Genomic DNA, 24,373 nt, shown 5'->3' with positions numbered 1-24,373 from the left:
ACCGCCCCTGGGGAGCTCATTAGGTTTCCCTGGAAAGAAAGAACACACTGGGTTATCATTTGTTCACACGAGACAGGAGTTTTGTGCAGTTCCTTGATTGGTGCTCTCTGTGTTTAATTGTCTTCTAGAGCAGTGTCGGAGGTTGAGGAAGGCCATCCTGGGGGGGCATCTCATTGCCCCACGCCCTCCCGGGGAAAGCCACCCATTTTGTGGACAAGGAAACTGAGGCACAGAGGGTGTTTGGTCACAGAGACATGGATTTGAACTGGGTTATCTGGAGACGGAGTGTGTGCCCCCAGCCCCCTACTCCACCAGCACACATGGTTCACTCACTCATCCCCTCATTCCCTCATTCATTCATCTGACTGCTGGAGTGCCCAGGCCCTGCAGGGGTGGGCTGGGGAGGGGGTCAGTAGTGACCTCCACAGACATGGCCCCTGGCCCAACAGGGCCTCAGTCCCTGGCGAGGAGGCCGCTTCCATGAAATGGGGTGAACGTGTGATGGGCAAGTCCAGGGTCCCCAGCAGCCTTGTGGCAGGAGCTCAGCCCAGCCTGGGTTGAGGAAGGCCCACCCCAGGGTGGGGCTGTGGCCCATGCTGAGCATGGCCAGGGTGCAAGTGGAGGCTGGGAGGGAGGCCGGTCCAGGAAGGGCCTGGGGACCCTGATAGGGGGGTTGGTGTCTCCTTGGGGCTCCCAGGAGCCATGAAGTTTCTACAAGGCCCATGTGTAGGAGACCCCTGGCTTCCTGTGTGGGGAACGGACCTTCTGATGATGCTGGAGGTGGGAGTCGGGGCCCCAGCGCTGGAGGGTGAACCACGCGGCTCGCGGCCCCTCCACCCCGCGTGCTGGTGCCCCTGGCACTGTTGCAGCCCACCCGGCCGGTCGACCTTCTCTGGCACCAGGGCCACAGGAGCTCTCCGTGTCCCTCCGAGGGGCCCTGTCATTCCACCAAGTGACCGCAGGGCGAGGCAGCCTCCCAGATGGCCCCTGCCTCCTGGGTGTACTTGACAGTAAGCCCTCCCCACTGTAGAGCTGTCGGCCGGGCAGGTCAGTGTGCTGGGGCGGCCGTACCAAAGTACCACAGGTGAGGCTGCGAACCACAGGAATCTGTCGTCTCGGTTCTGGAGGCCGGAAATCCGAAGCCAGGTGTCGGCAGGGCTGGTCCCCTCTCGGGGCTGCGGGGAACCCATTCCAGGCCCCCTCCCGGCTTCTGGCAGCTCCAGCAGCCCTTGGCTTGTGGGCGCACCGCCTGATCTCCACGGGGAGGCCTCACGCCCCGCTGTGTGTTTCAGATCATCCTCGTGAGCTCCGCTCTCAGCGACCGGGACCAGAGCCTCTTCCTTAGCACGGACGAGGGCGCCACCTTCCAGAAGCAGCTCATCCCCTTCTCCGTGGAAACGTTCATCTTCCACCCTCGGGTAGAGGACAAGGTGCTGGCCTACACCCGGGAGGGCAAGGTAAGCAGGCCTGGAGCCTTTCCGTCACGTGGGGCCCGGGACCCCCATCATGCCCTTCTCCCCTGGGCCGTGTGGTCGGACGCCACCAGGAGCTCGAGGCTTTGCAGGAGAACCGAGCGGGGGAGGTGAGCGGCGCACTTGGCACACATGGGCCCGAGAGCCGGTCGAGAGATAGTGGGTGATCATGAGGACCCTTCCACTCTGTCCCCCTCTCTCTGCACTCCAGCCACAGGGCCTTCCTCTACTTCTAGAACATTCCACGCACCCTCCCACGCCAGGCCCTCCCCTCAGCCTGGAGGCCTCTTCCACCACCACCATGAGAGTGTATCGTCCTTCAGACCCCAGAGCAGCGTCCCCTCCTCTGAGGCGCAGAGCAGCAGGGCCCCAGGAACACAGGGCACGCTCACAGGGCGACAGAGGAGAGCGTAATAGGGGGCTCTCTCCAGGGCCAGCGTGGGTGGGCTAGGAGACACCCTGGGGCTGAGCGGGGAGCTTGCTGAGGGCCCGTGGAGGAGGGGCCCCCCTGGCTGTAGGAAAGGCCTGTGTCGGTTTCCTGCGGCCACTGCAAGAAATGACCACAATACAATAGAAATGTATTCTCTCACAGTTTCGGAGACCAAAGGCCCAAAATCAGCTTCGTGGGGCGAACGCCAAGGTGACTGTGGGCTCCCACTCCCTCTGGAGGCTCTGGGGGGGATCCCTCCCTTGCCTCTGCCAGTCTCTGGAATTCTGTGGCGTGAGGAGGGGTCACTCAGATCTTCTAAGGCAGCGTCTTCAACCCTTCCAGCTGCATCTTCAGGTTGCCGCGCGCGTGTGTGACCCAGGATAATCTTCCCAACTAAACATCTTCACTGAATCACACCCGCAGAGTCTTTATTTTCCTCCATCTGGTCCCACGCACAGGTTCCAGGGCTTATGACGTGGATGTTTTGGGGGGGCCTTTTTCAGCCAACCACCTTGCCCAGTAGGAGGCCAGGTCCCCAGAGCCATAAGGAACGGGCAAGGAGGAGGCTGGTCCAGGAGAGGGTCGCTCCGCCCCTAGGAACTGCGGCTGGGCAGTCGGAGAACAGGAGTCACGGTACCCAGCTCTCTCCCCTCTCGCCCTCCGGTCTTCTGCTGGTGCCTCCTGTGGTCTGAGTCCCACCAGAAGCCAGAGAGAAGGAGCCTGTGGATGCCGTCTACACAGGGCAAGCCCCCAGGGTTGGACAAAGGTGGAGAAGGCAGAGCCGGGTCTGGACTAGATGGAAGCTGTCCAGATCGGGCCCTTCCTCGGCAGCCCCCAGGCCTGCTTGGGACCCACGGTGCCACACTCTCCCGGATTCCAGTGCCTCTCTTTCCCAGGACGGTAATTACGTATTTGTGCCACTAGTTAATTATTGTCTGCGCCGAACACGCGCACTTGGGGTCAGGTGGATGGATGGAAGGATGGTGGATGGATGGAAGGATGGTGGATGGATGGAAGGATGGTGGATGGATGGATGGATGGTGGATGGATGGTGGATGGATGGAAGGATGGTGGATGTATGGTGGATGGATGGAAGGATGGTGGATGGATGGAAGGATGGTGGATGGATGTGTGGATGGATGGAAGGATGATGGATGGATGGTGGATGGATGGAAGGATGGTGGATGGATGGAAGGATGGTGGATGGATGGTGGATGGATGGAAGGATGTTGGATGGATGGTGGATGGATGGAAGGATGGTGGATGGATGGAAGGATGGTGGATGGATGGATGGATGGATGGAAGGATGGTGGATGGATGGTGGATGGATGGAAGGATGGTGGATGGATGGAAGGATGGTGGATGGATGTGTGGATGGATGGAAGGATGGTGGATGGATGGAAGGATGGTGGATGGATGGTGGATGGATGGAAGGATGGTGGATGGATGTGTGGATGGATGGAAGGATGGTGGATGGATAGAAGGATGGTGGATGGATGGAAGGATGGTGGATGGATGGAAGGATGGTGGATGGATGGATGGATGGTGGATGGGTGGAAGGATGGTGGATGGATGGATGGATGGTGGATGGATGGAAGGATGGTGGATGGATGGAAGGATGGTGGATGGACGTGTGGATGGATGGATGGAAGGATGGTGGATGGATGGAAGGATGGTGGATGGATGGTGGATGGATGGAAGGATGGTGGATGGATGTGTGGATGGATGGAAGGATGGTGGATGGATGGAAGGATGGTGGATGGATGGAAGGATGGTGGATGGATGGTGGATGGATGGAAGGATGGTGGATGGATGGTGGATGGATGGAAGGATGGTGGATGGATGGTGGATGGATGGAAGGATGGTGGATGGATGGAAGGATGGTGGATGGATGGTGGATGGATGGAAGGATGGTGGATGGATGGTGGATGGATGGAAGGATGGTGGATGGACGGAAGGATGGTGGATGGATGTGTGGATGGATGGAAGGATGGTGGATGGATGGAAGGATGGTGGATGGATGGTGGATGGATGGAAGGATGGTGGATGGATGGTGGATGGATGGAAGGATGGTGGATGGATGGAAGGATGGTGGATGGATGGATGGATGGATGGAAGGATGGTGGATGGATGGAAGGATGGTGGATGGATGGTGGATGGATGGAAGGATGGTGGATGGATGGAAGGATGGTGGATGGATGTGTGGATGGATGGAAGGATGGTGGATGGATGGTGGATGGATGGAAGGATGGTGGATGGATGGTGGATGGATGGAAGGATGGTGGATGGATGGAAGGATGGTGGATGGATGTGTGGATGGATGGAAGGATGGTGGATGGATGGAAGGATGGTGGATGGATGGAAGGATGGTGGATGGATGGTGGATGGATGGAAGAATGGTGGATGGATGGTGGATGGATGGAAGGATGGTGGATGGATGGTGGATGGATGGATGGAAGGATGGTGGATGGATGGAAGGATGGTGGATGGATGGAAGGATGGTGGATGGATGGTGGATGGATGGAAGGATGGTGGATGGATGGAAGGATGGTGGATGGATGGTGGATGGATGGAAGGATGGTGGATGGATGGTGGATGGATGGAAGGATGGTGGATGGATGGAAGGATGGTGGATGGATGGTGGATGGATGGAAGGATGGTGGATGGATGGAAGGATGGTGGATGGATGGTGGATGGATGGAAGGATGGTGGATGGATGGTGGATGGATGGAAGGATGGTGGATGGATGGTGGATGGATGGAAGGATGGTGGATGGATGGTGGATGGATGGAAGGATGGTGGATGGATGGTGGATGGATGTGTGGATGGATGGATGGATGGTAGATGGATGGAAGGATGGTGGATGGATGTGTGGATGGATGGAAGGATGGTGGATGGATGGTGGATGGATGGAAGGATGGTGGATGGATGGTGGATGGATGGAAGGATGGTGGATGGATGGTGGATGGATGGAAGGATGGTAGATGGATGGAAGGATGGTGGATGGATGTGTGGATGGATGGAAGGATGGTGGATGGATGGTGGATGGATGGAAGGATGGTGGATGGATGGTGGATGGATGGAAGGATGGTGGATGGATGTGTGGATGGATGGAAGGATGGTGGATGGATGGTGGATGGATGGAAGGATGGTGGATGGATGGAAGGATGGTGGATGGATGGATGGATGGTGGATGGATGGAAGGATGGTGGAAGGATGGTGGATGGATGGTTGGATGGTGGATGGATGGAAGGATGGTGGATGGATGGAAGGATGGTGGATGGACGTGTGGATGGATGGATGGAAGGATGGTGGATGGATGGAATGATGGTGGATGGATGGTGGATGGATGGAAGGATGGTGGATGGATGTGTGGATGGATGGAAGGATGGTGGATGGATGGAAGGATGGTGGATGGATGGTGGATGGATGGAAGGATGGTGGATGGATGTGTGGATGGATGGAAGGATGGTGGATGGATGGTGGATGGATGGAAGGATGGTGGATGGATGGAAGGATGGTGGATGGATGGATGGATGGTGGATGGGTGGAAGGATGGTGGATGGATGGATGGATGGTGGATGGATGGAAGGATGGTGGATGGATGGAAGGATGGTGGATGGACGTGTGGATGGATGGATGGAAGGATGGTGGATGGATGGAAGGATGGTGGATGGATGGTGGATGGATGGAAGGATGGTGGATGGATGTGTGGATGGATGGAAGGATGGTGGATGGATGGAAGGATGGTGGATGGATGGTGGATGGATGGAAGGATGGTGAATGGATGTGTGGATGGATGGAAGGATGGTGGATGGATGGTGGATGGATGGAAGGATGGTGGATGGATGGAAGGATGGTGGATGGATGGATGGATGGTGGATGGATGGAAGGATGGTGGAAGGATGGTGGATGGATGGATGGATGGTGGATGGATGGAAGGATGGTGGATGGATGGAAGGATGGTGGATGGACGTGTGGATGGATGGATGGAAGGATGGTGGATGGATGGATGCATGGGGGGATGGGTGGATGAATGGATGAATGAATGAATGAATGAATTTCTACCATCAGGGATCACCCAGGTCAGGGACCTCCACATGGAGGCTCCTGGCTGGCCTGAGCCGTGGCTGTCTACAGGACCTGGCCTCCTCGCTGGTCCTCAGTTTCGTGTATCTGCTTCGACCTGGAATACATCACACCCACTCACACATCACTGGCCAAAGCAAGTCTTGTGCCAAGGTCTGGTCCTTGCAAACCGACTGAATTTCAGGATGTCCCTGAAATCCCCTGGCCTCACAGGCTGCCTCTGCTCCGGGTGCTTTCCTTTGGAACAGCGTGTGTTCTGGGTATTAATCGTGCTACTAGCCTTCCATGTGTTTAGACTAAAGCACAGTCACAGAGACTTATTTTCCCACAGAGACTGACTGCATTCCAATTGCTCTTTAATTCATGGGGCCCTGAAACATTAATGGAGCTGAAATCTCAGTTATTTTCTTTGGGTCTTTTCTGTGACTGTGAGGAAAGGAAAAAGAGGGAAGAAAGGTTTCACTGTGGTTGTAAAAGGAATGAGGAATTTGAGGACATTAATAACAGTGACAGCAGGGCTGTTTTTTTAGGCATTATGGTTTCAGCAGGATGGTTAGTCGGACAACACTGACTTTGACGCCAACAGACCTGGTGTGATAGGTAGGCATCTGCTGCTATAATGCTGAGTAACACACAGCCCCAAACCTCAGTGGCCACAACAGCAAGCATTCTTTCTTATTCTTGCATCTGCGAGTCAGCGGGGGTCCTGCCGGGCTCGCTTGGGACTGACTAGACAGGCGTGCCTCCTGGCAGGTTTCAGGTCTCTCGCTCTGGAACCAGCGGTTACTTGCAGACATGCCGTTCTCATGATGGAGGGCAGAGGCTCCGAGGGGCAGAGGAAACCGCATGAGAACCTCCGTGTGTCCGCTTTGACCTGGAAAACATCACATCCTTTCCCGCTGGGCAAAGCAAGTCAGATGCCAAACCCAGAGTCCACAGGCTGGACCTAAATGTCTCGCTCACAAGGACTTGCAGATTTTTACAAAAGCAAACACTCTCTTCTATTCCCTCCCCTTCCTTTTCCTCCCAGATGCCTACCCCTTCCTCTAGCAAAGACTGTCCTTCCGGCCCTCAGACTGCCCTGTCTCCCTACTTCTAGTTCCCTCCTTTACTGTGTCATTAGAATTTGGGGTGCTCTGAAGCTACCTTATTTGGAGCCTGGACAGCTTCCTTGGGTGAAAGCTGAATGCAGTGGGTTTTTTCTTTCAAGGTTCAGCAAATTGCATCAGGCTCCTGGGATCAAAAGGATGTGAGAGCTGGGCAATCCCTCCCCACGCCAGCTCGCTGGGGACCCCTGGCACGAAACTGACCAGCCTGTTCCCCTCTGCTCAGACCTCAGACCTGCTCACAGGCAGAGCCCGGGGCACTTAACCTCTAAAACATCAATAGACCCACTCATGTTTTATTCTGCTTCCCATCGAGAACTTCCTCTGCTTCCCAGCACTGTGAGAAATTGGCCTGAGCCTGAGACTGCCTTCCAGAAACTTAGTAGAGGAGACAAGACACCTTGGATGGCCAATCAGGGAAGCCTTCCTGGAGAAGGGGGGTTGAACAGGGGCTTAGAGAATGAGTCAGGATGTAAGTTTACTTTTTAATACAACTTCAGAACCACAAAGATGATCGCACAAGAAAAGAAAGAAAAATGAACCCCTGCAATCCTCCAGCCCAAATGAAGCCGCGTTTGCGTTTATATAGGCTGAAAAGGAGGAGGAGTGCTATCAAGGGGGTGGGGTGGGGCGGGCAAGAGCTCTCTTAAGAAGGGATGAGTCTTGGGCTTCCCTGGTGGCGCAGTGGTTAAGAATCCGCCTGCCAATGCAGGGGACACGGGTTCCAGCCCTGATCCGGGAAGATCCCACATGCCACGGAGCAACTAAGCCCGTGCGCCACAACTACTGAAGCCTGCACGCCTAGAGCCCGTGCTTGGCAGCAAGAGAAGCCACCGCGATGGGAAGCCCGCACAGCACAACCAAGAGTAGCCCCCGCTCGCCACAACTAGAGAAAACCTGTGCGCAGCAACGAAGACCCAAGGCAGCCAAAAGTACAATAAATGTTTAAGAATAGATAAATTAATTTAAAAATAACTTTTAAAAAAAGGGACGAGGAGAGGGTGCCGTCATCATGAGAACAGCTGTGTGCGCAGTGAGAACCTCAGAGCTCAGAGTGTGTTCCTTTTTGCTCGGACTGTTGTGTTCGACAAGGCTCAGGGCAGGAAAGAGAACTCACTCTGGGTATTTTAAGCAGAAAAAGGATTGAGCGTGAGGCGTTGGGTGCTCTCTAAACTGTTGGGAGGGCTAGAGGTGCGGCTTCAGGCCAGACTCCCAAGGCTCCTCCCAGAAGCCTGTGAAGCTGGACCAGCAGGGGAAGCTGGGGGATTGGGAGCTCCACTGGGGTCACCAAGGTCAAGAACATGCAGCTGAGGCCGGAGTCCAGGCATCTGAAATCACCACTGCTGCGGCCCACACTGCCTGGGAACGTCCACAAAGACAGATTTGTCCAGCTGCTGCCTCCACCACATCTGCCCCTCCACCCCACAGAGCTGGAAGACGGATTCCGACCACAAGCCCATGAACTTGCTGGCCAGGAAAACGGAGTTACGGTATGAGCCAGCAATCCCACTCCTGGGCGTATATCCAGAGAAAACTGTTATTCGAAAGATACATACACCCTCTATGTTCATAGCAGCACTATTCACAATAGCCAAGACATGGAAGCAACTTAAATGTCCATCGACAGATGAATGGGTAAAGAAGATGTGGTACATATATACAATAGGATGGAATATTACTCAGCCATAAAAAAGAATAAAAGAATGCCATTTGGGCTTCCCTGGTGGCGCAGTGGTTGAGAATCTGCCTGCTAATGCAGGGGACATGGGTTCAAGCCCTGGTCTGGGTAGATCCCACATGCCGTGGAGCAACTAGGCCCGTGAGCCACAACTACTGAGCCTGCGCGTCTGGAGCCTGTGCTCCGCAACAAGAGAGGCCGCGATAGTGAGAGGCCCGCGCACCGCGATGAAGAGTGGCCCCCGCTTGCCACAACTAGAGAAAGCCCTTGCACGGAAACGAAGACCCAACACAGCCAAAAATATATAAATAAACAAATGTGGGGTTTAAAAAAAAAAAAAGAATGCCATTTGCAGCAACATGCATGGACCTGGAGATTATCATACTAAGTGAAGTAAGTCAGACAGAGAAAGACATATACCATGTGGCATCACTTATGTGTGGAATCTAAAAAAAAAAATAGATACAAATAAACTTATTTACAAAACAGAAACAGAGCCACAGACATAGAAAACAAACCTATGGATATGTTAGGAGGCTGGGCTTAACATATACACACTACTGTATATAAAATAGATAAACAATAAGGCCCTACTGTATGGCACAGGGAACTCTACTCGATATTTTGTAATAATATTTTGTAATCTATTCCTTTATAAGGGAAAAGAGTCTGAAAAAGAATATATATATACATATATACATATGCATATATATAAAACTGAATCACTGTGCTGTACACCTGAAACTAACACAACATTGTACGTCAACTGTACTTCAATATAATAAAATAAAATAAATGGCCCAAGGCAGCAGGGAACTGCCTCCATGGCCCCTTCCAAACCTCGCATGCGCGCATCTATCTGACCCAGAATTCTAGCTGCAAGGGAGTCTGAGCAATGTTGGATCTCAGCTTTTCAGCCTTTGCAGTATGCCCAGGTGCCCTACAGCAAGGGAAGGAAGGATGCTGAGTTCCAACCATCATACCCAACCTACCACTGAAAGCCGGGTGGAATTGCAATGCTTCTAATAATTGTGTGAGGCCTAATGGCACACATGTCTGTGATGGAATGCACCTTCCCTCTGACTTCACCCTCCTCCTTTCCCTTTATTTCTCCCTTGTTCTCACTTCTGATCGTTTTACCTTTACGTCAGATCAGAATATCTTCTGATCATTTTGTTTTTCTTAGAGGAGTGGTCTAGAGGAAGTCGACCCTTCCCCAGGACATTGCTGTGCGGGTTTTAGCTGCAGTAACTAGGATGTCCCTGATGTGTTTATTTGCCGGTGTTTGTCCTTTATTCAGCGGAAATGTTCTATTTCTGCAGCAGTTGGTTGTGTGTTATGTGATCACCTCCCATGAGAGCAAATTGGAAAGGCTTCATGAAGTTCTGGGGCAGAGGTCATAAAGGCAAGTGTGTCGGTGGTGATGGCAACGATAACGCTATCCGTTAATCCGGAGGTTACATAATCCTGAGACTGATGGCCTCAGACTCCTTTTTATTCACTTATCGCCTGAGGATATGAGCTGTGCTCTCCCGATTTGCAGATGAGTAAAGTGAGACTGTCCTGAGAGGAAGGAGTCGGCCGGGGGGTGGGAGAGGGGAAGAGGGGTGTTCCAGGCAGAGGGAACCACATGTGCGAAGGCCTAGAGGCAAGAGAGAGAAAAAAGGTGGGTCAGCAAACAGCAGGTGCTCAGCAAACAGCAAGTCGGCCTCCAGGTGCTGGGCCTCAGTCTGTGCACATGTGAGAAAACAGCAGGAGTTGAGTACAGCAGGAGCCTGGGGCTTGAGGGATTTGGGGAGGGGACACTGGCTCTAAGTGGCCAGGGTTTGGGGAGCCCTGGAGGGGTAGCTGGGGGCAGCGGCTGGCACCGGGTGGAAGACAGACTGAGATGCAGACTCTCAGCCTCTTTGAGTAAGAAAATCTCGCAGCCTGAGTGTTTTCTCCCTGCAGATGAAAGCAGAGGAGAGGAGCTTAACAAAGAAAACTCCCAAGTTTAAGAAAAAGGGACACAACTGTTATGCAATTGTCACCAGGTCACAAAGTGTCAGTCAGACAACTATTCAGAGTGACTCTCTTTCTAGAGGCTCTCGGTGATTTTTATGGGTGGGGACAGCCATCCTGAAGTGGGGAGTCTTCTCACAAGACCCCGAGGTTAGGAGATGACCTGTTCAAGGAGGAATCACTCACGCAGGGACCGGTCTGCAATCCCGCAGCCGCGGGGACGAGGGAGAGAATGTTTTCCTGAAATTTCTCTCCTAGGCAGCTGGGGAATCTGTAGTTTTCTGGGCTGCTGTTGGCAAGGGGGAAAGGCGATTCGGACACCCCAGAGCGACAATGTGGGCAGGAGCGGGACTGAACAGCATTGCGGGGCCAAGAGGGAGTGTTACACTCACATCTGCAGTCTCCGTCTCGCCCCGGGCAGCTCTGTCTAGGAGGACGGTGGGCACGACGCTCAGTCCGGGGGCGTCAGAGCCCCAGTTCAGCGCATGCCTTGCCTGCCTGAAGTCCTGACACGTGGGACCCACTTGAACCCTCCTGAAGGAGGATGTCACCCATGTTACAGCTGAGAAAAGCCGAGGTTCACCTGGGTGACTCCAGGAAGGGAGGGCAGGGATCTGAGCCCAGGTGTGCCGGCCCCAAGCTTGGGAGACAGGGGCCTGGGTTTCCGTGTTGCCGTTGGGGACTGCCCAGCCATTCTGGAGAGGGAGGAGGAGGCCAGGCCTCCTCCAGCAGGAGAAGGACCACTCCCCATCCCATTAGCCTCCCAAATAGAGCAGACAGAGGGCCACCACGTGAGCAGAGCTGCCACCACCTGCTTAACTCTTCCCTGACTCCCCACGCCTGAGAGGTGAAGTCACAGCTCTGCCCCGTCCTCAGCACCTGGCTGTGCGCCTCACTTTTGCACAGACTGAGGCCCAGCACCTGGAGGCCGACTTGCTGTTTGCTGAGCACCTGCTGTTTGCTGAGCACCTCCCACCCCCCTACCTCCTGCTCCCAGGCCTGTGCTCGGGAACTCCCTCCCCCTGGAAGGGCCTCTGCCCTCCTCTGCCTGCAGACATCCCCACGACCCCGATGAGGCACTGACACCAGGCAACAGGCGGTGTCCAGGGAGGAACAAGGAGCCTGCAGATGGCTCATGGAGGGACCCTAACCCGGGGAGTTGGTCACAAAGGCATCGGAAGGGCAACAGGCGCAGAACAGGATGACGGTTTACCCCCAGAACAGAGGCTGCAGACATCCCCGCCACCCCCGGGCTGGAGCGGAGGGGAGGGGTATGTGGGGGCCAGGATCCCACCTGCGCGCGCGTGTGTGTGTACGTGTGTGTATGTGTGCTCCAGCCCCATGGGGCCAGGACCCAACAGGCGCCGGCTCCCTGCCTACCACCAGGCTCCAGTGAGGACGGGGGGGTTCAGGGGGCAAGTGAAAGTACGTGTTTGCTCGTGTGTGTGCGTGTGTGTCTGTGGGTGCGTGCACGCGTAGTTGTGTCTGTGTTTGTGTGCATGTGTGTAAGCACGTGCATGTCTGTGTCTGGGTGGCACATGCGCTTGTGCGTCTCCCTGTGTATATATGCTTGAGTGTGTGAGCTTGTGTGTATACGTGTATCTGTGCACATGTGGGCTTCTGTGTGTCTGTCTCCGTGTGTGCATATCTGTGAGTACACGTATGCATTGTAGGGGTGCTCGCACACGTGTTTCTGTGTGAGCTGTCCCAGGGCCCTGGACACCATCCTCCCTCCTGCTCCCCCAGCGTCTGGCAAGTGTCTGTGCTCAGGGACAATCCTTTGCCTTCGGGTCTGTCGTTTCTCCTCCTGGACCACGAGCTTTGCAGACGCAGGGCCGGGTGTGGCTCAGCCCCGGAGCTCTGGGCCGGGGAGCCTGTGCTGTACTTGGCTTCTCTTGGCCTCCAGGGCGTGGAGACGCATCTGGGGAAGCACCAGGGCTGTGATGGGGAAGCTCACACCTATCACGGACACCTCTTGCGCATCACACTGGCTCCCAGGGCCTTGGTTTGAGAAATGCAGCTATTGAGGGGCTTCCCTGGCGGCGCAGTGGTTAAGAATCGACCTGCCAATGCAGGAGACACAGGATCGAGCCCTGGTCCGGGAAGATCCCACATGCCGCGGAGCAACTAAGCCCGTGCGCCACAACTACTGAGCCCGCGTGCCACAACTACTGAGCCCACGTGCCTGGAGCCCGTGCTCTGCAACAAGAGAAGCCACCGCAGTGAGAAGCCCGCGCACCTCAACAAAGAGTAGCCCCTGCTCGCGGCAACTAGAGAAAACCCGCGTGCAACAACAAAGACCCAACACAGCCAAAAATAAATAAAATAAAATTTATAAATTTATAGAAAAAAAAGAAAAGAAAAGAAATGGAGCTATTGAGTCCCAGTGGAGGTTGGTGCAGGATGGAGCGGGTGCTCCAGTGTGGGTACTCCTCCCCCTGCCCTGTCCTGTGATCCCCAGAGAGCTGTCCCCTTCCTCCCCTTCAGGTCTTGCCCTGTGGCCCCTGCAGGCGTTTCCCAAGCCCAGTCTGCTCGTTCAAGGCTCTGTCCCCACCCGAGGTCCCCAGGTCAGAGCCCTAGACGCCGCCTCCCCCTTCCGTCCTCCAGGACCTGTTCAGCTCTCTAAACAGGTCCCTTCCGGAGCCCTTTCCTCCTCTCCATGAGCCTGCAGCCCAGGGCCGGACCGAGGCCTGGCCTCCCTGGGGCCTCCCTGCCTCTGCCCCACGGCAGCTGGCCTCAGCCCTCCTGAGAGCCTCATCTTGTCCAGCAGCCTGGAGGTCTCAGACAGGGCTGGCTGTGTACTTTACAGGGTCCAGTGCAAAATGAGAGACGTTTAACAACTGGGACAAACCCTTTCTTCCATGGTCTCTTTCCAGCTGTCACGGTGTCTTTATGAGCTACTAATATCATACTCCCTGTGCACAGGGACACAGGCAGGGTGGACGCAGACCTCCCAGGCTCCCAGGGCCTCAGGACTCAGCGCACGGCCACCCAAGCTTGACCCTCCCCAGGCCCAGGCGCCCCCCACCCCGGGTGGAAGGCGGCAGCGGCCCTGGAGGCGCTGGCAGAGCTACGGGAAGCCGGGCTCCGAGCCCCACACCAGCTCATTGCTCCATCCGGCTCTGCTCACAGATCTCGAGTTCAGAGATAAAATTATTAGGTCTTTCGGGCTTCCCTGGTGGCGCGGTGGTTGAGAGTCTGCCTGCCGATGCAGGGGACGCGGGTTCGTGCCCCGGTCCAGGAAGATCCCACATGCCGCGGAGCGGCTGGGCCCGTGAGCCATGGCCGCTGAGCCTGCGCGTCCAGAGCCTGTGCTCCGCAACGGGAGAGGCCACAACAGTGAGAGGCCCGTGTACCGCAAAAAAAAAAAAAAAAAAAAAAAAAAAATTAGGTCCTTCAAGTTAGCGACCGCAGAGCATTAAACCCCAAGCACAGGCCCTGGGCTACCGTAGTGGTCAAGGCCCCAACCAGGCTTCAGACATCTCTGCTGTGTCCTGAACTGACCGTCTCACCTTTCCTGCTCCCTCCTCCAGAGCGCCCTCCCTCTGCCCCACATGCATAAAGGACATTCAGGTCCCTCCTGGGTGCCTGCACTCAGACACACCTCCTCCAGGGACCTCTGCCCCTGTCTCTGGGCTCCTACCAGCCAGCCTGGGGTCGAGACTGGCCCTTTATGGAGCCCCCGTGCCTGACCTTCCGCCTCTCGGAGGCTGGTCTGTACCCACCTGGAGCACAGGGCCTGCCCCCAACAGGTCCTCGCCAGGTGGGACAGGACCGGCCAGCCTCCGCCGGGGCAGTCATCACCCAGGGGTGATGCAGCTCTCAGGAGAGGCTCACTCCTCATGTCACGACCGAACTTTTCTCTCTCCTCCTTCTGCCCTAAAGCTCTACGTATCGTCTGACCTGGGGAAGAAGTGGACTCTTCTGCAGGAGCGAGTGACCAAAGACCATGTGTTCTGGTGAGCATGCCCCTGCCAGGACCCGGGGAGCCCCGGCGAGGCCAAGTCAGCCCCCTCGGCCCCCAGCTCAGGTCCCCCACCTTCTCTTCTCCGCCCCAGCCCTGCCCTCCTCATCCCAGGGGGGCCTCCGGGGCGTCCTCTCTCCTCTGCTGGGGCAGTGTAGGAAAGGGTTGAGAGCTGGGGCTTGGTGTCGCTCAGGCCACGCGCGCACCCACGAACCAGCTGTGCAGTTTCGCACACGTGAATCTCCCTCTCTGGGCCTCCAATTCCCCCATAGTAGGGAGAGGCACTAATGCACATAGAGCTGGCCCAGTGCCCGACACACAGCAGGCCTACCGTCCCCCTCACCACGGAACCCCCCCCCCCCCGCCCCTGCCTCTCCTGTCCTGGTCCCGACTCAGCCCCCCGCTGACGGCCCGGCGGTGCAGCCTTCCCTGCCCCGTGGCTTGCTCGGCCTCTGCCGGTCTTGGACCCTCACTCCTGGCCCAGCCGGCGCCCGGGCCCCCTCCGTGTTGGTGTCATCTCTTGGGAGCCACTCAACCATCGATTTGCGTGGAGCTCTAGTTTCACTGCCCCAGCGAGAGGCTCCGGTGCTCAGGAAACGCCTGGATAAGCGAGTGAGGCCCGCGAGGATGAGACATGGACGAGGTCCAGGGCTTCTGCAGAGGGAGCAGAAGCCAAAGGCGGGGCTCAGAGCCCGCGCTGGCGCCCCTGACCCGGCTGCCACCCACCCCCCGCCTAAACTACCTCTGCAGATGCACGCAGTGACACACGTACTCTTTCCACCAAATTGCGTTTTCCTGAGTGTGAAAATGACACACACTCACGTCCTCTCCTTTCTTATCTCATTTGGGCTGCACACGTACGGCCAGGCCTCCCAGCCAGGCGCAGCCCTGCGTCCCCAGGACAAACACCGTGGGAAGAGCTTCCCGTCCCGACCTGTTCCGTCTGCGTCTTCATGCTAATCAGGGCCAGGAACTAGTTTGCAGACTCAGGGCCACAGGCTGAAGGGAAGCTTCAGTCTCGCCTCTGGAACAACGGCCCGGGGGTGTGCCTTCCGCCGCAGGGTGGGGGGCGGTGAGGGCTCCCTCCACGCGGCCGCCCTCGAGAGGTCCCGGGTCCTTCCTCGGAAACTGGAGCGCGGCATCAATCCCAGGCCCTGTCATTCTTGTCAACTGTTAGCCCGCAGGGGCTCAAGGAGGTGGGGAGGGGGGCCGGGAGGTGGGGTTTCTGAGCAGGGCGGCCTGAGAAGTTGGCAGATCAGGATTCGGGGGACCGGCGGGGAGCGGTTGTGCCAGTGTGTCCAGTCCCAGGGAGACCCCTGGGGCCACAGAGAGAAACAGCCCGCAGACACTGAAACCTGAGTTGGTGCTCGTTCAGACACGTTGTCATCACGGGCAAATCAAATTATGTCTTCCCTCAGGTTTCTCAAATTGCTGCAAGTCGTCATGCGAGAGGGATAATCACGCCAGACACTTGTCTGCTCGGGGCCCGGGAGTCTCCCTGGGAACGTGGTGACAGCACAGGGACGGCGCCTCTTGTAAACAGTGAATAATGCTGTTTTGACAGCACTTCCAAGGCGCGCTCTGTTCTTGAACTGACAGCAGGAATCGCCGAAGCCCCGTGTTGTGTGAGACTCAGACCCTTAATGTTTTGAGAAGCTTAAACAAGTGAGCTCCTTAGACTGGCCTCGTGGGGCCGTGGCCGGGGGTTGGGGACCTACTATGTTCTGGGCCCACGAATGCCCTGACGCGTCGCCTCCCTGCTAGTCTCTCAACGGCACTGGGACAAAATTATAAGGACCGCCCAGCAGCATGACGTTGTGAACACTGACTGCACCGGGCACCAGACCTCGGGTCCCCGTGCATCCTCTTATGAGATCCACACAGCGGCACCCAACTGCCCTCCCCTTACGTTACAGAGGGGGAGCGGCGGCCCAGAGGGGCCAGGGCACTTGTCCTAGGTCATGGGCCATGGCTGCCTCTGTCCGTAGCCAGTGACCTTGCCCTTGGCCCCTCTGCCGGGCAGTCTGGCCGCCTGCACTTCCCCAGGCGTTTCCAATTCTTCCTCCCGCCTCGAACCCAACCTCACCCATAAAGCCTCAGCCTTCCACTTCCATGAGCTCCAGTGCCTGCCCAGGTGTGAGGCAAGTGGCGGTACTTCTGTCCTGAAGGGAGGTGAGGGGGAGACAGAGTTCACCCCACAACAGCCCTGGTGGCGGTGTCTTAGAGTGTTGACCAGAACTGTTTGCATCAGAGCTTCCCTTAGCATCTAAAGGAGTAGCAATCCACTCCCGGTGCTTTGTCGAGCCTGCGTGGCCACAGGTCTTCTCGTGTGACTGCTGTTTCTAAACAATAGACCAAGGGCCTTCCCCAAATACTATCTTCGGGGACCTTGACAAACAAGAAGGCCCAGGGCTCAATGCTTGTCATTTCCCCCGGGGAGCCAGGCTTCATCTGAGGGTATAAATACAGAGTTTCACGTGGTCTTCAAAACCCGTGACCAAGGGTTTCTGGGGCAGGGACCTCAGGCCCACTGTGTTCCCTGCCTGGTGCAGGGCCTGGTGTGGGCGTGCTGGGAAGTGGCAGGGGAGAGGCTCCGATGGGGAGTGAGAGACAGAGGGAATGAGAGAGTGAGTGAGTGGATGAGTGACAGGCCGAGTGTCATGACCCCATTTACAGATGATGGCTGGTCAAACTAAAATTCCATCTGCCCAGCTGAGGACCGGTCAGTGCTCCTGGTAAAGGGAACAATGTCTCTCTTTATTCAGAAAAGAGAGGAAAATGTCAGGCAGGAGACCTCCTTCCAAGGAGCTTACAAATGGTTTATTCACAAAACCTAAATCAACACTTCACCTTGCGATGAAGAGACTCTATGGAAAGCCAGAGTGATTGACGCTGACACCCACGTTTGAAACATCACAGACTGCACATCCCGCCACGGGGGGGCATTGTGGGTTTCCCCTGTCCACCTGGGACCACCTGGCCCCTGGAGGAGGTGAAGCAAACAGGCGCCCTGGTGCCAAGCCCGTTAGGAATCGGGTTGAGAGCTGAGAGAGGCCAGCTCCGGGGGCTGTCAGTGGTGGGGACTGAGCAGTCAGTGGCAGGGACATCTCATTGGCCTGTCCTGGGTGCTGAGTGGCCGTGGGAAGTGACCTCTGCATCAGACTCCCAGTTTGTCTTTGGCAAAGTCAATGTGCGGCCTCAGGTTACTGTCCATGAGAGGGGCGGCTTGGCGGATGGAGTTTCATGGTCAGACCGGCTGGAATGTACGTTATAACAAGTGTAATCAGCTCCCACACCCATGACGCCCCGGGTTTCCTTGCTCCGGAGATGGCTGACGTAGCTAGAAGGTTCTAGAGGGAGCTGACATACAGAACATGGCAGGAGATGACAGTCCAGTTGATACCTGGAACCGGAAAATCTGGGAAACCCTGGACCACATCACATCATCCGTTGAGAAACCTGCGCTTCACCTCCTGGGTGCCAGGCCCTGTGCTGGGCTGGCGGGGGTCAGCGCCGTCCCCAGTTCCCCTGGAGGATGCAGCCCAGTCCCTGCCCCCCAGGATGTGTCTTCGTCCCGTTCTTCTCGGGCCTTGTTGAATGCTCCGTCGTGGGCAGCCACGGTCCCCCTGTGCTCCATGCACTGCCCGAACCCCTGGAGCATTTTGGGCAAGGGAGGGGCCCGCGGCTGAGAGCAGAGCCTTCCCAAGGATGTACTGTGAAGGGGGCACGAAGGGGAGCAGGGACAAGGGAGAAGGACCCTGGTGTGAATCCGGGTTTGCGCCCTCAGGGGAGTTGTTCTGATCACTAACACACATGCACACGCGCACACACATACACACACCTACGCGCACGGATGTGAAAATCTTCTCTAAACTACTCTAAATGGAAGAATGCCCAGCAAACCCTGGGCCCTGCAAGGCAGAGGCCGGGGCTCCATCGGCCTCCCAGGAGCAGGTGGGCTCTCGGGGAGGACTGTGTCCTCTGAGCCCCAGATCCTGGAGGCCACATGGCTGCCTGGGGCTCGGGAACCACACAGGCCCCGCGAGAAGGGCTTGGGGGCTCCGTTCCCGACGCCAGCCTCAGCCGTTCTTTTCCAGGGCTGTCTCTGGAGTGGACGCTGACCCAGACCTGGTCCACGTGGAGGCCCAGGAGCTCGGAGGAGGTAAGCCGGGAGGGTACAGGAGCCAGGCGCCCCCACGTCTGCTCGCCCCGTGGCCGGCTCGGCTGCCCTCGTCCTTCGTGGCTGGCCCTGCACGGCTGACCTTGCTGTGTTACGATGTGGCATAATTTTAAATGTGCTTGTTTTCCAAGCGGGGATAAACTGAAGTCAAGGAGCTCCACTCCACTGGCAAAGTCTATTGAGAGGACAACTTGCTCTGGCCCCTGAGCATTGAGTGTTTCCCCATCTCTCAGCACCCACCCTGCCCCCCACCAAGCTTGCTGAGTGCTGAGGTGGGGCAGGGCCTCCGATGGCTCCCCCCGCTCCAGTGGGGCAAGGAGCTTCGTGGCCGATGAGCCCAGGGGCCGTGCATGCTGTGAGAAAGGTCCTCTGTGCTCCTGGAGGAGTGGCACTGACGTCAGAACCATGGAATGTTCTAGAACATCAGAGCCGAGAGGACCTGTAGATTGTGCCGTCATTCAACAAACACTGACTGAGTCCCCTGTGGACCAGGCCCAGGGCTGACCCTGCTGGGGATGCAGCAGGGTCCCCAGCAGGGTCAAGAACAAGACGCAGCCCTGCCCCTTGCCTGGTGGGACGTCCTGGGGGTTTCTCTCGGAGTGGAGACCCGGGCAGGGTCACACTTAACCGACAGTGGGAGCTGACAAGTGCAAACAGCTGCCCCCTGGCTGGGCCATACCATGTGGAGCGTAGGTTCAGTGGTGCCGGGCACCGGGGTCCTGGCTGGCGACAGAGGCGCTGGCGTCGGCTCCCTGCCCGCCACGTGCCAGCCACATGAGCCTGGAAGTGACCCTGCACCTCGGCCTCCTTGTCTGTGAAATGGGCCCCATACGTGGTGCTCAGCCTGGGGACGTCGTGTGTCAGCGTGTGGTGGGTCCCTTTACCACGTCCAAAGCCCTCGACCCTTCCCCGGACCAGCCCCTGGGCCAGCCCCCGTCCTGCGGGGACGTCACTGTCGCTTCAGCGACACTGACCAGGAGCAGAAAGCTCACGGAGGCTCCAGGCTTTGCCCCGAATCACAGGGTCACGGGCTGGTACGGACCACAGCCCCACCATCCTCCACACACAAATCCCAAAGCGTCCAGGCCACGCTCACGGCGACCTGATCCCCAGCAGGGCTCAACTCAGCAGAGGCGGGTGATGTCTCGTGATCCCACCTCCAGCGAGGAGGAACGCCAGGCCTCCATCCTCAACAAGGGGCGTCGTTTTCACCCAGCGATGATTCCGCGCAGCCCACCTTCCCCAGGGGAGGAGGGACCCTGAGCCTAGCAGCTGTGACGTGCACGTGAAGGGCCCCCAGGGCGGAGCAGCGTCCCTCCCCCGTCTCCCCTACCTCCAGCCACCCCAGCCCGGGAGCCCTGTTAGAACCCAGTCCAGCCAAGCTAGGTGGTACAGCATCCGGGCCTTTAGGACCCGCCCCACTCAGCGGCCCCACCTGCCCTCCGGCCAGCCTGAGCTACGGGCCATTCCCCAAGGTCACCTTACACCTGTCCTCGCCCCTGCGGGAAGGCTGCTCCCCATCTGGCCACCTTGAACGTCTTTCTTGGGCTTCCCACCACCTCCTCTGGGCTCCACAGCTCCCGGACTGCCCTGTCACAGCTCCGCACACTCCCCCGGGCCTGGAGCTCCTTGGGGACAGGGCGGGGCCTGATCGATTCACCTCTGTGTCCCCAGTAGAGCCACCAAATGAATAAGCACGTGGCCAGGTGCCAGTCGCCCTGAGCAGATGCTGGGCCCCTGCGCTAACGTGGCAGGACCCTGCGGCCACAATCCGTGCCGCGGACACGAGGACGCTCACTGCCTGTCACACCACGTTGTCACTGTCGGTCCGTCTGCCTCTCCCCAGAGCTGCAGCTGGTGCCGGTTCATGAGAGCCAAGCGTCCCCCTCCCTTCTCAGGCCCGTGGTCAGAAACTTCATCTCGGCAGCTTGAGAATGCCCCCCCCACCGGGGTGGGGCGGTGGTTTACACCAGAGAAATTGGCAAGCTCTGGGAATCGGCATTTCTCCCACTGCACAAACCTTCAGCCCCGTGAAAGGGGGTCTTTGTTTGTCTCGCTGGCAGTAGAGCTGGAACAGGGAGGGATGAGTGAACAAATGAATGAATGCATGCATGCATGCATGAATGAGTGGGCAAGTGAGTAAATGAATGAATGAACGGGTGAGTGAGCAGATGGTCCACTTGGAGTCTGGCCTGGGCTCAACTGCACGGCGTGCCCAGCCAGGCCAGCCCACGACAGGAAATTCAGTGTTGACCACAGGGACTGACCAGGCCATTCAGAGGGGAGATGGAAGGGGTGCAGGAGGGGCCGTGGTACAGCCGTGGCTGACTACGGTCCCCTAGACGCTCACCTGCTCTTTCGACGTGGGCATTAATACCCACGTTACTGTGGAGGAGCTGAGACCCAGGGGACCCTGCCGGTGAGTTAGGGCAGGTCCTCCGACCCCCAGCCCCGCCCCCTGACACTCTCCACGCTGCCCGGCCACCCAAGGCTGTGGGCAGGACGTGCCCCGAAAGCGCTGACGTCTCTGAGCGCCCTGGCTGGGCTCCATTTGGTCCCCGTGGTTAAATGCCACTCCTGCCCAAAAGCGGTAGAGACGAGCTCCCCCAGGGCACAGGCTCCAGGCCTCTGCACAAGTCCACCGGGGCCCCCAACCCAGGAAACAGAGGGCTTGACGTAAGAGCAGCGGCTGCCTGGCAAAACAGGGGTTCAACTTGCTTGATCGTAGATATTTCTAAAGGGATGAAAGTGCTTGTCTAAAGTTAGGGGGGAGAGAACCCCTGAGTCCTACCCACACCCACCCGTTTAAGTTGGAGAGACTCCAGGAGGGTGGGAGGGGTCCCGAGTCGTGATGGGTGCCACGGCCCTGCACTGTCCCTTCCCTGGGTGACCACATGCACCCAGCTTGCCCAGGGAAGGCTGGTGGGTGGGAGATGTGTGTGGGGGGGGTCTCCTGCCCACCATCTCTCCGGATTGCTCCGAGGTCCCTCTCCCAGACAGAGGATACAGGTGGCCACGGAGGTACAGCCTACCCCTAAGCCCGGGGCAGAGGGCGTGTGGGACAGAATGTTGACCAAGTCCTGCGCTCACACGGCAGTGCTCCCCCGCACGGCTTTAGCCTGGGGTCAGCAAACGTTTCCCGTCAAGGCCAGCTAGTAAACGGTTTAGCCTGGCTGGCCGTGTGGTCTCTGCTGCCAGTGACTGCCGTTGTATGGTGAAGGCGCCGTGGGTGACGCGTAGACCAGCAGGCACTGCTGTGCTCCAGGGAAACTTCCTCCAGGAAGAGCTGGAGGCAGTCCGGGTGGCCCTGAGGGAGACGAGTCTCCTAACCTGGAAGACGGGACCATCGTTGCATGGTCCTGAGTATTAGAAGAACTCCTCGCAGTAGAGCGCCTGGCACAGAGCTGCCCCCGCTCGGCAGCAGGTGCAATCACAGGGCACACCGTCGAACATTCAGACCCACAAACAAAACCGGCGGCAGTGGTATCGGAACGCGGACCGAGCCAGAAAGGTTCAGCACTGAATCATGTCTGAGGCTGTGTCTGACTCCTTCAGCTGGAGTCTGAGTCTTTGAGATTTCATGCAGCGCGTGGCTGGCTCTTATCTCCTGCAGGTTTTCGGTACGTCACCTGCCAGGTCCACAATTGCTCCGAGAAGACGCTGACAGTGCCGTTCGCGGGCCCCATTGACCACAGTTCTCTGACCGTGCAGGACAATTACATCTTCGTTAAGGTGAGCTTCCTGCTGGGGCTCTTGGAAATCGGCAATAGGTGATGTGGAGTATAAGCCACTTGGGGGAAAATGGAATCACTCAAACAGGAAGTAATAAAATGGCTATGTTACTTTCAAGTGCTACTTAATTCGGTTTCCGCTGCCCCTGTGATGGTGGTGGAAGGCACCCCCCAAACCCCATAAGGCCAAAACACAGGGATGCCACCTGCTCCTCCCTTCTGCCCACCAGGAACTTCCCACAGCCCAGGGCCCCCAAGCCCAAACCCGTTTTGTTCCATCTGGTTCCGGCGACTTTGAAATGATATTCAAAGGTGTTGTCTCTGCTCATTTCTCTTGGCCACCAGGCATCAGCCATCCACAGCCCAGGGACCAAGCCCTGCTGCCTGTACACACAGGCACTCAGATCACAGTTGGGACCACCATGTGGTCTGACGGTTCAGACACTCTGGGAAGCAGCTGGTCATACCACTTCTTGATTACTTCCACCAACGAGGAGCTCACTCCTTCTAAAACAGCCTACCCCTCTCCTGGATAGCTCAAATCTTTGGAAATGTCATTCCAGTACTGAGACGAAGTGTTTCCTCTACTCTCATCCAGTGACCCCTGCTCTGCCCTCTAGGACCCCATGAGACAAATCCAAAGGCTCCTATGAAGATGGCCCCTTAGGGGCAGCCGCTGGTGTTCTCTCCCCTGAAGGCTCCCCCGTCTCAGGGACATTTCATCACCCCAGGTGCCCTTCTCCACACGCAGAGTGTACCAGGGCCTCCTGAGGATTTGGGGGCTGGAACTGGCAGGGTGTGTCACGGCCCCCATTAGAACAGGCCAGGCAAGAGGCTTCTGCCACCACCGGCCCTGATTCCCAGCCCTGCCCCCATTCTCCTTCACCCTCTGCTGATGCCCAGCCCCACGGCTTCCCATCCCTTCTGTGTGTTTGCACCCACTGTTCCCTGGGCGTGGACCACTTGTGCCCCCTTCTCCACCTCCTCCCCCAACACTGTCGTGCACCACCTCCTCCAGGAAGCCTTCCCTGACTTCCACCCTACTTCGGGCCCACAGGTTGCCTCTTCGGAGCGCCCCCAGCTCTGTGCATTCCTCCGTCACAGCCAGGCCACACTGTCATCCTTTACTGTTTACCGTAGACCCTGCAGTCTGGTGCGGGTGGGGGCTCCGGGTCTGTCCTCAGCACCGCTGTCTTCCCAGCACCTCCCATTGTGTTTCTGCAAATATCTACCAAGCGTTGGAACAATGACAGCATTGGCTTCTTTGACAACCGTATCTCACGTTGAGTGTTTTCTAAATGTTGTGATTGTCTGGTCTGCCAGCGCCCCAAGCCTGAGACCCCGGGGGCACCGCTGTGGCTGGACAGGTTGGGCTGGTCCTTGTGCAGCGGTAGACACCATGCACCACAGGGCCCCAGGATGGGGTGCGGGGCTCAGTTAGAGGTGCTGGGAAGGCCTGGCCGAGGGCGGGCCATGCGAGGGGGCTCGGGGAGGATGGAAGATGCCGGATCGGGTGCTGTCGGGAAGCGGGTCCACGCTGTAACTGGGCTGCTCAGTGACCTGGTCTAGAAGGAGGGGGCTCAGGAGGCTGAGCCGTGATGGTGAAGGAGCCGCCCCCGTGCACTCAGCCTGGACGGCGTGCGGTCATCGCTGGCTGGTCTGTGTCCAGATGTGATAACGGCTGGCTCTCAGCTTTGTCACCGAGGCCTGGTCTGCCGCTGG

General features: G+C 57.5%; 1 protein-coding gene across 1 annotated transcript in view; it reads left to right on the top strand.

The window, feature by feature from the left end:
• The window catches only part of SORCS2 (sortilin related VPS10 domain containing receptor 2), a gene marked incomplete at its 5' end in the record, with an annotated part of 475,854 nt that overhangs the window by 384,164 nt on the left and 67,317 nt on the right, over positions 1-24,373 (top strand). Inside the window, 4 exons of the mRNA XM_079921045.1 lie at positions 1,293-1,457; positions 14,662-14,735; positions 18,838-18,902; positions 22,534-22,652. Coding sequence (XP_079777171.1) covers positions 1,293-1,457; positions 14,662-14,735; positions 18,838-18,902; positions 22,534-22,652 — 423 coding nt within the window. The remainder of the gene's footprint in view (positions 1-1,292; positions 1,458-14,661; positions 14,736-18,837; positions 18,903-22,533; positions 22,653-24,373) is intronic.

This window comes from Stenella coeruleoalba, assembly GCF_951394435.1.
Source record: "Stenella coeruleoalba genome assembly, chromosome: 4".
NCBI lineage: Eukaryota > Metazoa > Chordata > Mammalia > Artiodactyla > Delphinidae > Stenella > Stenella coeruleoalba.
This window is presented reverse-complemented; position numbering and strand designations above follow the sequence as displayed.